Consider the following 14,400-nt stretch of genomic DNA (forward strand, 5'->3'; position numbering starts at 1 on the left):
CGTGTGCAAGCAAGGGAGGTTTTCCAGTAATTCATTTCTTCGGCAGTTTTTACCATGCATGTTGCATGACTGGTGCCATGTCTCTTCTTTTGTTCCGATTTGCGGCCTGTCAGCAGCCAAAAGCCCCGAATTGATTCAATCGATCAATCGGAATTAGTGCGTAAAGACCGTGATATCAGGCAACATCGTCAAATTCGCCAAACGCTTTTTATCCTTACAGAAGTTGGTAGCCTAATTTCTAATATTTTTGTTGATATTGTTATCTGGAGTTTCTTTAATGGACTCTCCTAAAATTAACGAAAACCTGTCCCAAATTCAGAATTTTTGTGACTTATTTGAATTGCCAATGAGATCCTAGAAGAAGTAGAAGTAGTGACAGTTCAATAATTTCTTGGCTTTGCCAAAGCCAGCTGAAAGCACATTTATTTGCCTGGCTCTGAATATTTCCCATAATGATTATTAATCATACTGTACTATGTTTACTGATTCCCTTTTGAATATCTTTCATTAAAAGTCAACTTTCCCAATTTCTTAATCGAAGATCGAAACGCACTCCGTCTTTTCAAATTTCTATGCAGCCCTTCGCCAGACTTCATCAATTGTGTTTAGAGTCCGTCCCCGCTTTGTCCCCCGCAAATAATTGTATAATAACATTCGCTCAATCTGGCGTCACAGCCCAGGACTCAAAATATTCTGCAGTGTCAGAAAAAAAATTACATTGACGCGGTGTTTTTGTTCACAATGGGGACTTATTCATAATCCTGGCATAGCCTTACTTACAGATTTTGTAGAACACATTAATATGCCAAAATTGCCGTTGTTCTTCGACACAGAAAAGCAGAGTCGAAGAAAAACCATACTTTATCAAAAGATCTCAAATAAAAAGAGCTAATGTAGGATTCTTTTAAAAATTGTTATTTTCTGGCTCAGAATTTTGATAATCAAGCCCTTAAACTGCATTTGCCACAATTACAAATTTTGTTAGTCTGGAGATTCAAAGTATAGTTTGTAGTATAGATAGATACATCGTCATAGGCGGTTTTCGGAAATTGAGAAAAATAAGCGTTTAGTGAGGGTAGCTGGATATTGCCAGGAGAGCAGATCGCTACCTCAATGAGAACTCCATAACTTTTTGTCTATAAAAAACTTCTTCGAGTCCTTTGAGAAGGTTAAAATCATATTTTCGTTCCATTCTTTTCAAGTGCATGATGTCTTCTTCGTGAATATTCTCATATAAATGTAATGGAAACCACATTGATATTTGGTCTTGCATTGCACCCATGCATTATAAAACAGCAAGCTTGCAAACAGATAACATATTGTACCGACTTTGGCATCTGTGGTTTTTGTTTGTTTGTTTGTTTGTTTTTTTGGTTAGATCTGAACACAACTGGAAGTCTGGTAGCCTCAGGGGAGGTTTCTAACCATATCATATCTTGGCGGTGTTAACGATGCATGTTGCAACTCTGAGACTGGTCCTATGTTTAATGGTTTGCCGCGACTTATGGCTTGCCAGCAGCCAAAAGCTCCAACTTGATTCAATCGATCAATCAGAATTAGTGCGCAAAGCCCGTGAAATCAGGCAACATCGTCAAGTTCGCCGAACGCGTCAACTTCGTCAGGAACAAGATAAAGAAACGAAATGCAAATTAAAATTTGCCTTGCTAGATTTTCCTCCTTACATCATGAACCAAAGTATTAACCAAGGATTTATGTATCTAACCCTAAAATGGTTTGTGGACATAGCTTGCTTTGGTAGAGAAGCAACAGACCCTACAGCTTGCAAAATGGTACCAGTATTTGTTCAAAATCAAGACGAGATAGTGAAATTGATTAAAAATGGGTCGGTTGATTTTGGTTTTCCAATTCTATCGGATGCAAAACAAAAACTTACGGGTCTAGACAGTGTGACACTCATCCGGGCATTTGTATCATCCGGGTGTTCAATGATTGTGAACTTAAAGCAGTGCAAAGCAGAGTCACGGGAACAGTTATTTACTTCCATTACGTCACAATGGCCAATATTGGCTTATATCATATTGCTGTCAGGGATATCTGGAGTGATCATTTGGCTCTTGGTAAGAGTTAAGGTTTATCATCGTCAATCTATACTCAGCTTCTGAAGCTCTTCAGTTTTAATTCTACGTAAGGTTAGATTCAAACTTAATTGTTACGGCTTTAGCATGAAAGTAGTTCAAGTAGGAATCGACAGCACTATTAGGCACACCTTATCGCTTCACCGAAATAGAAAGCCAAACTAAAAAAAAGGACCTCACAGTAAATAAAAAGAAAACTGTAATGCCCCACAAGTCATGAATCTACAAATAAGGTTTGTTTGTTTGTTGGTGAAAAAAGACCGTTGCAATGACGCAAACTATCAAATAAGGACATTTTATTCCAAGATGCCACAATTTCGGATAGAGTAATACTGCTGCAAACATTGCGCGTTGTAGCAGGGCCTTAAGTAAGCTTGAAGTGTACTGATTTTCATGACAGGAACACCGTTCACACGCGTCTCAGTTTTCACCCTTGTTCACGAAAGGATCACCAGAAGGCTTTTGGTGGGCAGTGGAATCACTTACAACAGTAGGGTAAGTTGATTTAGATTTACACACCGGAAGTATAACGGTTCAACATCAACTGTGACGAGTCGTTCGATTCGAGTCGATTCGACAACATCTCCAACCCAACTTCGTAGTTACTCGCGGAATATTCTCTAAGTGTCTTGCAAATCGACTTCCGGTATGACGGGTCGACCTTAGCTGCGACGAGTCGTACGATTCGACAAAATCTGCAACCCCCTTTCGGAATATTTTCTAGTATATATTTTGTCTTGCAAATCGACTTCTGGTGTGACGGGTCGACTTTAACTTATACGAGTCGTTCAATTCGACAACATTTTCAACAACCCTTGACAGTTACTTGTGAAATATTTCCTAAGTGATTTGCAAATTGACTTCCAGTTTCCATCTAATGAGAGACGGTTTATCAGATTTCCGATATAACGAGACGCATTAACCGGTAGAACGATTCGCAAACTGCCTTTGACGAATCGTAGCGGTTTGGGTGTATTGGAAAACCCTCTTCGTATACTTGCTAGACTATCCTCAAAGCGCAAAGATATTTGGTTCCTTTTTCTCATTAGGTACGGTGATAAGACGCCTAAAACCCTCTGTGGACGTTTATTTGGTATAATATGGATCTTGATAGGAGCTATAACGTTGGCGCTGTTCACCGCCTTAATGACAAATGTTATCCAAGCTTCCCTGGATGGTACGAGATGTAGGGACATCGGTGGCAAAAAGGTTAGTAACCCTAACATGAACACCTAAAACCCTTTGCACCCTAACATCATTATGCCTATTTTCTATGGTTTTCTCTATACATTTCTTAAAGTGCTGGAAAAAAGAATTTTTTTTAACAATCAAGAGTTTCTTTGATTGGTGATCATTTCTTTTATTCTCGTGACCTCAATGTTTGATTCAGGTGTGATATTATAAGGAGATATCAATTGATTATTTTCTTGGTTTCAAATTAGATTCCTTACATTTTTCAATTTATCCTAAACGAAGCGTCGAAAGGCTTTTCCCTGGAAAAGTTATTTTACCAATTAATGGATCCTACCCATCGATCGAACTCAGGAACAGCTAAAATGAGTCACAGGGCCGAGTTGTTAAAAGCAGGGTTCAGATAACTCAGCAGTAATGTGAAATCTTATTTAAGATCTGAAAGCTGTAAAGAAAGGTTGTTACGATTTGCCCACACTTATTAAATGCTGTTAGGAAAAAAAAATAGAGAAAATTATTCGAAAGAGGTTGCTGAACAAAGGTGTAAAGAAACCCGCATGAAATTAACCCCGGATTAGCGCTAGTCAGACTTCGAACAGCTAAGCTAGGAATTATGAGCTACCTGAGTCCGAGTTAACAACTTGTATGGAAGAATGAAATTAGCATTAAACAATTTTAATTGATTGTCGAAGTGGAAAATTGCTCTGGTTTTGTACAACTTCGGATATTGTTGGCCCTTTCAACAACAATGCCTTCCCTGTTCCTATTATTTAGGGTGGGTCTTACCGGAACTACAACTTAAGTGTACTTTCGTTGTACAGGTTTTTCATATTCTTTGCAAGAGGAAAGTACTTATCATCTGGCAATAAGCCTTTATAGATTGTGCTAGTAAAAGTAGCATATTATGCTAGTGGTATTACTCGATCATTTTTCAAATGGTGCTCAAAATTAAACTCGTTTTTGAAAATTATGCTACTTTTTATTTAAGTGCGCTTTACAAAAATAGAAAAAAGAAACAAACGAAGTCTAAAGTATATATTTGTTGTCAATTAAACAAGAAATCTTCTTCATTTTGAGATACATACTTGCTCTGACAAAACATAATTAACTATTGGATTCCAGACGAGAAGCAGTGACTTGACGAGTCAAAATGTAAGTTTCTCTTCGGCGCTGTTTTGTTGCCTGTGAAAGCGGGAACTATAAACGATGTAATCTTTACTACGGGTATGCCCACTCCTTTAGACAACAAACGATTCTATACTGCGGTAACCCTCTTCTTACAAGACATTGAAAACCTGAAAATAGACATGAAACATAGACCGAAAATCATTCTTGCGCAATCTACAAGGGCCCAACTGGCACATAAAAATTTGTCTGACGCTAATTTACTTGTTAGGTGGGTGTGTCCAACAAGAATCCTGAAACGCATATAGTCGCTATGGAGCTGGACGCAGACTTTGTCAGTAAGTAATTCTTTTCAGGTTATTTCAATGTTCTTGTATAACGCGTTGCATGACCATTGTTCTTCAGGAACGACAACGAAGGTAAAAAAATAAGCTTAAAAATGACCTTTTAATTTCAGTTATATTTCATATACTTTTGTATCAAAACTCTAAAGAGAAATTTGTCCGCCGCTTTTTCTCATTTTATTAATGTAAGAATTTGCGTTGGCGATCTAATCAAATAAATTTTTCATTAACAGAGTTCAACAACCTGGATGAAATGCAAGAAAGTCTTAGCCAAGGAACAATTGGAAGAGTAATGGTGGATCGCAACACTGCATTTCACTTTTTGGATAAATCTGGTTTAAAACGAAACAGACAGATCCGAATGATTCGTAACATCGATTATCCAATGGAATATTACCTGGCTCACGTGAGCCATGACGTAATGGCGTCACCGAATGACACGAACGAAGTATTGGATAGAAAAACTCAGCTTTCGGTTTGCGGGGAAAGCCTGAAAGAGTTATCAGCGGATGTGGTTGCAGTTGCAAAAAATACTGCCAGAGAGCAACTTATCCCTGCCGAATTACAGGTAGTTAATTGTTTTTTTGTGAATTTTCTATATTTCACCACGCGCCATTCTTCTCTTCATGTTTAGCATTTATTCCGATGCAATCAAGAGTTTGAAAATTATTTGTTTCTTTGTAGACAGCAGATTTGTCCGATGAAATGGAAGGGTTATTCTCCACCGGCTCACAAATGACCAAATTTATATTATTGGCCTTGTTGGGAATACTTACCTTCCTAATGATCATCGGCAAACTTTGGGAAGTCTACACCAACTGTAAACCAACGGTACGCAAGAAGAGAAAAGGTAACTACTTCTTAAATTAATTTACCATAGGTTCCTGCAGAGTAAATATAAAACAGATACCTTTTGAAGAAAACTGTTCTGTCAGCGTTCTAGATAGACCCTCCAAAATTAAGTTAGGGAAAAGATCTTTAACGTGCTACAAAGTGGACACTAGGATGGATGATATACAACGTTCAGGCTCATCTAAATCCAAGATGGCGTCTAGTTATCGATCGAGATGCATATGCTACGTTTTGGAAACAAACTTAACGAGGAAGTTTGCCGCGGGTTTATCTTTGCAAATCTTTTTAATTCACTATATCTCTTGGTAAGGTTATGATGAAACGTTCTAGTCGCCAATTTGGCGACTAACTTTCAGGATTTGGTCGCCAAAGTGAAAAATTTAGTCGCATTGGCGTCTGTATTAGGCGCAATTTCACGCCCTGGATCAAAGGCAATGAGACAGTCTCTCGTCCTTCAGTTGGTCAGTCTGTCAGTTAGTTAGTCAGGCAATCAGTCAGTCAATCAGTTAGTCAGTCAGTCTGTTTGTCAGTCAGCCAGTCAGTTAGTCTGTCTGTCAGTCAGCCAGACTAATTCGTGGTATTGGTGTAATTCTATATTTTTTAAATTCAGATGGCAATCAAAGACAATGAGACAGTCCCTCGTCCTTCAGTCGGTCAGTCGGTCAGTCTGTCAGTTAGTTAGTCAGGCAGTCGGTCGGTCAGTCATCCAATCAGCCAGTGAGATTTTAATCAGAAATGTGGAAACCTTCGTTACATGAAACAGTTCAATACTTATTGATAGGTCGGTCTGTCAGTCAAATAATAAGTAATTATGTAAGTCCGTTTTTCAGTGAGAAAATGGTCATTCATTTAAACGATTAATGACCAAATCAAATATCGACTATTTGTGTACTGACAATCGGAAAGACAAAAGTAATATGTTCAGGGATTAATTTAGTGGTTCATTTCTTTAAATGTCCTCTACAATCCTTCTTCTAGGACTGATTCTTAGCAGCAGGAAGATGTCAATGATGCAAAACTTCCTGGATTTCAAGGAACGACTAAAAGACATAACGTCTGATCTACAAAAGTTAAAAGAGGAATTTGAAGGTGCCGCGAACGATTTGTCTCGTGAATACTCAAGACCTAAAGAACGCTCATTTTCTATTAATATGCTTGATCTGAATGGAAAGAGTAAAAATGCAGAAACAATAGTATAACACATAAAACATTTTGCAACTAGTAAACTCAGATAGCATTTTACTTTTCTGAGATTTCCATGGCCAGTGGTACATTTTTAGCTTGAGCAAAAAAAGAAGGTGAATGTGTCACACAGAATAGGACACGTAACTGACTTCTTGTTTATTATGAATTGTATTGAATTCTTTTCCTTCCTTTTTCCTATTTCCTTTTTAATTTCCTTACTTTCGGTTTTTAGGCCAACAAACTAATACGTTATGTTCAGAGAAAGGTAGCAAGTGAACCAAGAGGATTTATAAATTTTCTCATTCCACTGCAATCAATTTTAGCTGTCTATTGATGAAATAGCTCGCGCTATTAACTACAGACTCTGCCTCGTCCGTCCTGACGGATGAACAGAATCGAGGGTCAAGAATAATAACTTCGGTATTTGCTTTTCAGTGCCTAACTTCTGGGTTTGTTTGTTTATACTCTATGGAATTAAATTTCACAAGTGTTGGAAAAAGCAAGCTTTTGAGAATGGGTGGTGAAAATTGAAAGTATGAATGAAGAATTCCTTTCCTTATTAATTATTTAAGGAAGAACTTATCATAAAAGATATTATATAACAATAATTGTTTCTTGACTTCTCTTCGCTTCGTTAGACGAATGCAAGTGTAATTTCTGGCCGGTCGCTTTCTCAATTTCTTTCGCAAAAAGCATGCAATTTAATAACATTCCAGGAGACTTTTGGAACCGCTGACTTTTAAGATTATGGAGGGCAGATGCAAGTGGTCACCGAAGACTCTAGGTTAAGAGTTAAACGTTTCGAAACGTCACTAATCCTCAAATCCTTACAATTTAATCAAAGTTTTTAGATATTGTATATAAACAATAGATCTGTGTACCTATAGGGCAGCATAAAAAACACTGATTATAGGAGAATAACGGCCAGTCAAGGACTATTATTCATTTACAGGTAATAAACTCCAATCCAGGTGATGTCTCTGAGAAATGTATCCCCGTTTTGCACTTGAATCTTGCACCGTAGTCGCTGATTTTTTTAAATTCAGGCAAGACTGAAGCGTTATATATGCTACAAGTGAAAGCTACAACTTGTAAAGTAATTAAAGGAATCTTTACTTTTAGTGATCAAAAAATATATACTGATCAATGTATAGTTATAATAACAGGTGAAAAAATATAAAAAAAAAAAGCTTAGACGTTAGATCAAATAGCGTCCACAGCTATTTATTTTAGGGACCTTACTCCCACACTAGATGATTGGTTCCCTTGACTAAGAATTTTTGGGTTCGCTCTTTTACTATGAACAGATTAATCGTGTCGCGGCAAGCAACTACAGGAATGGGCTAACGAATCAGAAGAAAAAGATGACGAATCCTAAATGTTGGCCAAAAAATTAGTTACAAGAAGGAATGAAAAAAAGAAAGTCATAACTTTACAGTCTTGGCTCAACCTTAAATTTTAATTTAGTTTTAATTCTTTCGTGAAAATAGCTGCGGCAGTAAAACATACTCTCATATAATAGCTTCTACTACAGCATTAGAATGGAAAGGTTTATAATACAGACCAGATACAGATTTTAAGTCAAATAAACAAACGTATTGTACAAAATATAAAATCGTCTCTGCTTGATGGGTTACAATTGTGTTACCATCATTTTTGAGGGTATGAGGCGTTGCAGCGCGCCGTGCACGGCAAGCTTTACTATTACACAATTATCTAGCTGCGAAGTGAACTGGAAAATATAATAGTATGTATCGGTTAATCGAACAAAAACTAGTAAATAAATGACGAATTCAATTCATCAATTGAAAAAAAAATCATTTAAGTAATGAAATTTTCAAATAACATCAAGTGATCTTATCTAGACCAATTTACAATAACAAAAATAATAACTCTAATGGTTGATTGGCCCAGAAAATTTGAGCTATCCTCTCAACCTAGCGGATGCAAAACTAATAGCAACTTCAACTTGCTCATTCCCATTTTTCCTGCTTTTGAAGCAGTTTGCTTGTTTTCACTTTGAGTTCTCTTTGGGTAATGATAATGTAAAGTGTTCTTCTGATTGGTTGCTTTAATAACTTTGGTTATACAAAGTATAAATAACAAGAGTCAAAAATCCCCAGCCATACAATAATTTTACAAGATTAAAACTGGCCTTCCTTGCCTCCATAGTCCAGGAAATTGACCCACCCAGCCTGAACTTATCCCGGTTTCACTTTAGCATAAAGAGGAGTATTACTATTCCTCCAACCCCCCACCCCGATCAGTTGCCACTACATTGCAAGGTCACCCCCAGCATTTCATAAGGCTTTCCTGACAATCTGCTGGTACTCATTTATACTCCTAGGTGGAAAGAGGCATGGGAGAGAAAAGTGTCTTGCCCAAGAACACAACCATTGACCCCGCCAGGTCTCGAACCCAGATCTCTCGATCCAGAGTCCAGTGCACTGACCATGCATTAGGCCATTAGAAGACGTCTAAGGCGAAGTAAGGACAGCGTAGAAGCACAGAACAAATGAGCAGTCTGTTTCTTAGGCTGACTTTACCTACCTTATTTATGATAATGATTGCAATTTGACCAACGACTATTTAAATTTTTCCTCTTTGCTGTAAAACCTCATTTTTTCAGGCCATGTCAGAGGTAACAAAGGCCTCTGATCTAAAACAGGGATGACTGCAAAACCTTTGATTAGAGAATGATACATGTTAAATGAAACTTATTTTCATGAGACAGGTTTGCATCTTGCCTCAGTTGAAAAAAAGGGTTTTTAAAACCGAAAATTGCCTGTAATACGTATGTAAAACGTCTGATGGCTGTCAAAATGTGGCAAATGACATAACGATGAATTCTCCCGTGCAGAAGTAAAATACAATGGTATTATTCAGAATTTACAAACTCAGCTCATAAGAATGAGCTAAAATAAGATAGACCTATTTAAATGTTACAGTTTCTCGCCTTATTGCAGCAGTGTTTCATGAGGCGCATCGCTTTCCGAGATTAAATCCTTATATCATGAACGGAAGCTTCGATCCAGGATTTATGTACCAAACCATTAAATGGTTTGTGAACATGGCTTGCTTTAGTAGACAAGCAAGCGACCGAATAGTTTGCAATATAGATGCCATCTTTGCGCAAAGTTAAGGTGAAATGTTAAATCTGATGAAAACCAAGCAAGTGGATTTCAATTTTCCCTTTCAAGCTAACCATAAGATAGATGATGATGGACTGCCTAATGTTACCCTGATCCCTGCATTTGTGTCATTTAGCAGTTCTCTCATAGCAAACTGTGAGGTAGAATCAGACGAACAGCTGTTCTTACATCGTTGAGCTGAAAAGCAACTTCTTGCAGACAACAGGCTTTTCAAGGGTTAGGGTAAGAAATAGTGGTTTAATTCCATTATCTCAAAAAATACTAAATTCATTTTGACACACCTTCAAATATTCTTTTTCCTCAAGCTTGGGAGTCGATAAACTATCGGGAGTTTACGATAACTTAGGTGTCAACCTACTTAGGTCAATATAAATCGAAAGTTTATCGGAAAAGTTTCCACAGCTCATGATTTTTCAAGTCCTTAGAGGTAAAGTAAAAGGCTAAATCGTACTAGTGGAACTAACAATAACAAAACAATTTTAAAAATAACGCCTTGAGGTCATTTTACTCGAGTAGATTATCAATTGTGAAATGTAAATAATTTAAATATCATCCATGTTCTAAAAACGAGTATGTTTTCCTCCACTGAACGATTGCCTGTATCTCTTTTGAATGAAACTTTCAACTTTTTCAAGAAATTCTAGGACAGAGTGACTGAATCATAATATATCCCTTCTTGAATTATTGATCTTTACAGAGCGCAAACCTGTCCGATGAAATGGAAGGGTTTTTTTTTTTATCCGGCTCGAAAATGACCCTGTGGATGTTGATTTATCATCTGGCGGTATTTATTAATCAGGTTAATTAAGGCCTGGGTCAAAAATGATTTTCGCCTCCAGTGCCCCCCCCCACCCCCCCCCCCCCCGCAAGGTTCGCGGAATTCAAGTTCATTTTCAATCCGTTTAATTTTTGATCCTCAATTCTTTTGTTTTTTCTTTGAGGGAATTGTGATCATGAGGTAACTTCTTTGGCAGCCCATTTAAGCTCGTGATCATTTATGCATGATTTAGATAAATTTGTGAGTGGCAAAAACATTTGAAGTGAACGTACATTTGTAGATTTTCCACACCGTAATGACGTATCTGAGAATCCCCGGGACAGGCCCGTGGCTGACATGATGCAATATGTCAACAATTTGGAGGAGATACTAAAAGATTCAAGTGCAGCGAATGAAAGAAGAGATGAACATGACTATCCTTGGCCAAGAAACCCCGACCTCAAGGAATTAAAAAAAAATCGATGATAAGTCGTATCTGTCAACTGCACATCACTATGGCCACCATCCTTTGTCTACGACCATAATTATATAAAATAAAATTTAAAACTTAGAGCGTTTTTATTCCACCGATATGATGTTTATTTCCAACAAGATGCGCAGCAAAACCTTTTTATTTTTAGTCCAAAGTAACTTATCATTTTTCATTCGTATAGCACACTTAGAATTTATCATCAAACACATGTAACATCCATCTTCAGATCACGATCTGGCTATCGTGAGAGCACTGCTCAAGCCCATAAGGAGCCAAAGGCTATTGTTCAGTTCCTTTCAACGGCTGTTAAACTCAGCTCAGTAGCCATTAAATTAACGATAAGGCAAAGCTAACAGAATCATTTGAATTGACTCTCTAAACAGATTGTTAAAAACTAACCATGAATTGAGTCTGTATTTCAAGAGCAGACTCGGGAACTTTTGACTGAATCGAACCTAATAACTTCACAATCACAGCTCGATATCTTCCCGATTCCCCCCGCGAGAGCGAAATGTCAGAATGACGCTCAAATGACACATTTGGCATGTGATTGACAGCTGGAGCTTAACTGCACCAATCAGATACTCTGTTCGTGGGCGAACGGAGTTTTGCAAAAGACTTCTGGCAGGCGTAATCTTTACTCCCCCTCCCCCGCCGCTCTCCTTATTTTGGACCGTCGACCACCCCCCTTGGTACAAATTTCTTTCTCTCCCAAACCTTCCGCTGCCATTAAAATTAAAAGACGGCAGCCATAATTTTAGTTAAGAAAATACTGAGCACTCGCTCGCCAAAATTACGCCTGCTCTGCACTGAACCCACTCTTAAAAGATCAAAGTGTCTCATGTTGATTATTTGCAATCATAATTTTTGACCAATTTGATTCTGTGAAACGTTCTTTGACGCAAACAAACGCAACGAAAACGAGCCATTTGTCCACATTGAACACAGGTGTACGAGTGGACAATAGTGGAGTTAAACTGTATTAAAATGACATGTTCATTAGACTCGATTGCGAAGCACTGAAATAAGTAAATTATCAGCCGACCAAACAGGTAGAAACGATGCAACGAAAGCCATGCATTCTAAAAGGCTAAAAATGGATGGTGTTGTCTTACATCATCTGTTATTTGCATATCATTTCTAATTGAAACTTAAATAACCTCTCTGTTTACTAACTGTTTGGAATCATTTTACGTCTGACGCGTTTTCCGTGAATAATGATGATGAACTTCGGAATGATCGAACGCCTTCCTCCTTGCAGGATTAAAAGCATTTCAATAGTATAGAGCACAGGTATTTCTACATATATTTTGAGGTATTTATTCATTTCATTATTTTTTGTGTGTGCTTCACTGCAAAACATATGGTGTTCACCGGTTAGGAAAACAAGTTCTGAATTTTTTGATATTTTCTGACAAGAGAATCTAAAGTTTTCCCGTTGTTTTTGAGTCGACAAATTGGAGTATTCGTCCCATTATCCAGCAGTTTTCCTTTTTAACTCGTGAATTGCGCGCATGCGCAAGAGCGAGTTATAGGTACGATGTGGGGAATGGCATTCGCTCGCTCGATTGGTCGATTCCTGTAAACTTTTTTTAGATTTTAGGCTTTTGAGTGCATTTGATAGTTTTTGGCGAGCAATAAAAAGACGAAATGGCGACCTTTGTTGCTAAGAATAGTGGTGGGGTGAAAAAGAAGCCAATTATACTCTTTAAAGAGTTTTTTTTTTACGTTTTACTTTCAACAAGCGGCGCCAGCGACTGGCAGGCATGCAAGGATTCACACTGAAATAACAGAACAACCTTCGTTTTTCATAAAATTGTAATTTACAATCCTTGAACTTGAAAACAATCCGAAGATTCATTGAAAATATCACTTACTGCGAAGCGCTCGGCGTTTACAGATGTTCAAAAGCTTTTTCTGTTATAGCGTGAGATTGAGGACAAAATTGATCATTACGTTTCGTCGTGTGTGTTTTTCCTGTGTGAAGCAACAAAAGATGCCGGCGACTGACGAAATAACAAGTTAACGCGAAAATCAAATAACACCTAAACAAACAGTTTTAGCTACCGATTTTCAGTGAATTTCAAGACAATTTGAAGATTCAACATACATACAACGTACTAAAATGCGAAAGTTACACACCACAAAATTGGTAAATAGGCCTGAAATGAAATTCTATCTTGTTATTAATTTTACGTTGCCTAGTACGTGACTTAAATCTACCCAGGCGGAGATCCAAAATGACGGTGGCAGGCTTAGCTTAGTTATATCACTCAAAACTCGTTCCCGTTTGTCTCTTTTGATAAAGAGGGAATCGTTAATGTTTTCATTAAGACAGTATTGCCTTGATTTTCTAATATTTACAACGAAAGACAGTAAATCTCACTTTTCACCCACATTTACTTCCAACCTTTTCTCTTAAACCAGAAACAAAAATGATAGACGTTTAAAACACATGACATCATCCACCTTGCCAAATGTAATAGCATGATCATTTCAATGGTAATGCCTTCTTATCCCAACGTTACTTTGTTTCTTTGCTACATTAGCGAACACTGAACTACTGCTCATACTCTAGATATGACAATCAACCACAAAATTCCCTAAACCAGATAACATTAAACATAATCTAAAAAATCATGTGTCAATTCACGAGTTTGCTCACAGAGCACTTTGATTAAGAGTGAAGTTAAGAGATGGGAAAACGGTTGGTATTCGTTACTTATTGGTGTTTTCCAGTAACACAAGATTGCTTTCACAGAGGTTTTCCGTAAAAGACAGTGCGTTTCCTTCCATTTTCCGAGGACAGGAAAATGCGTAGATAACGCTCGATAACCACGTGTCGTCCAACGTTCACGGGTTGGTCATCTTAAAGAAATGCGATTTTTTCTGGCGTTTGTTGGCTGTTTGCATTGAGATAGCGTGTTGTTATCGGCGATTCACCACCCGAATGCGGTTATTCACACGCATTTTTACAAAGTTGCCTATCGATTATCGTGCGGAAAATGGTATTTATTCCCATATTCATCGGTGTTTTACACCGTTAACCATTCGGACATCTATAGATATGTTTATTGTACATATGTGTTTTGGTGAAGCCCTTTTTTCTTCGATAAAAAAAACAAACAAACAAACAAACAAAAATAGCCACACCATTTCACCAGAGTATGCCGGTTTGCATCACACAAATTATGGTGTGTAGAAC

The 14,400-nt window shown here is 37.6% G+C and overlaps 1 protein-coding gene across 1 annotated transcript; it reads left to right on the forward strand.

The window, feature by feature from the left end:
* The first annotated feature begins 1,345 nt into the window (after positions 1–1,345).
* LOC149036775 (uncharacterized) lies at positions 1,346–7,769 on the forward strand. The gene is made up of 7 exons (XM_089188907.1): positions 1,346–2,078; positions 2,497–2,591; positions 3,146–3,305; positions 4,684–4,750; positions 4,990–5,324; positions 5,441–5,606; positions 6,587–7,769. Exons 1-7 carry the CDS (start codon positions 1,452–1,454, stop codon positions 6,805–6,807), a joined length of 1,671 nt encoding a protein of 556 aa, XP_089045033.1. The 5' UTR covers positions 1,346–1,451; the 3' UTR covers positions 6,808–7,769.
* Positions 7,770–14,400: the final 6,631 nt, after the last annotated feature.

This window comes from Pocillopora damicornis, chromosome 12 (assembly GCF_964200805.1).
Source record: "Pocillopora damicornis chromosome 12, jaPocDami1.2, whole genome shotgun sequence".
NCBI lineage: Eukaryota > Metazoa > Cnidaria > Anthozoa > Scleractinia > Pocilloporidae > Pocillopora > Pocillopora damicornis.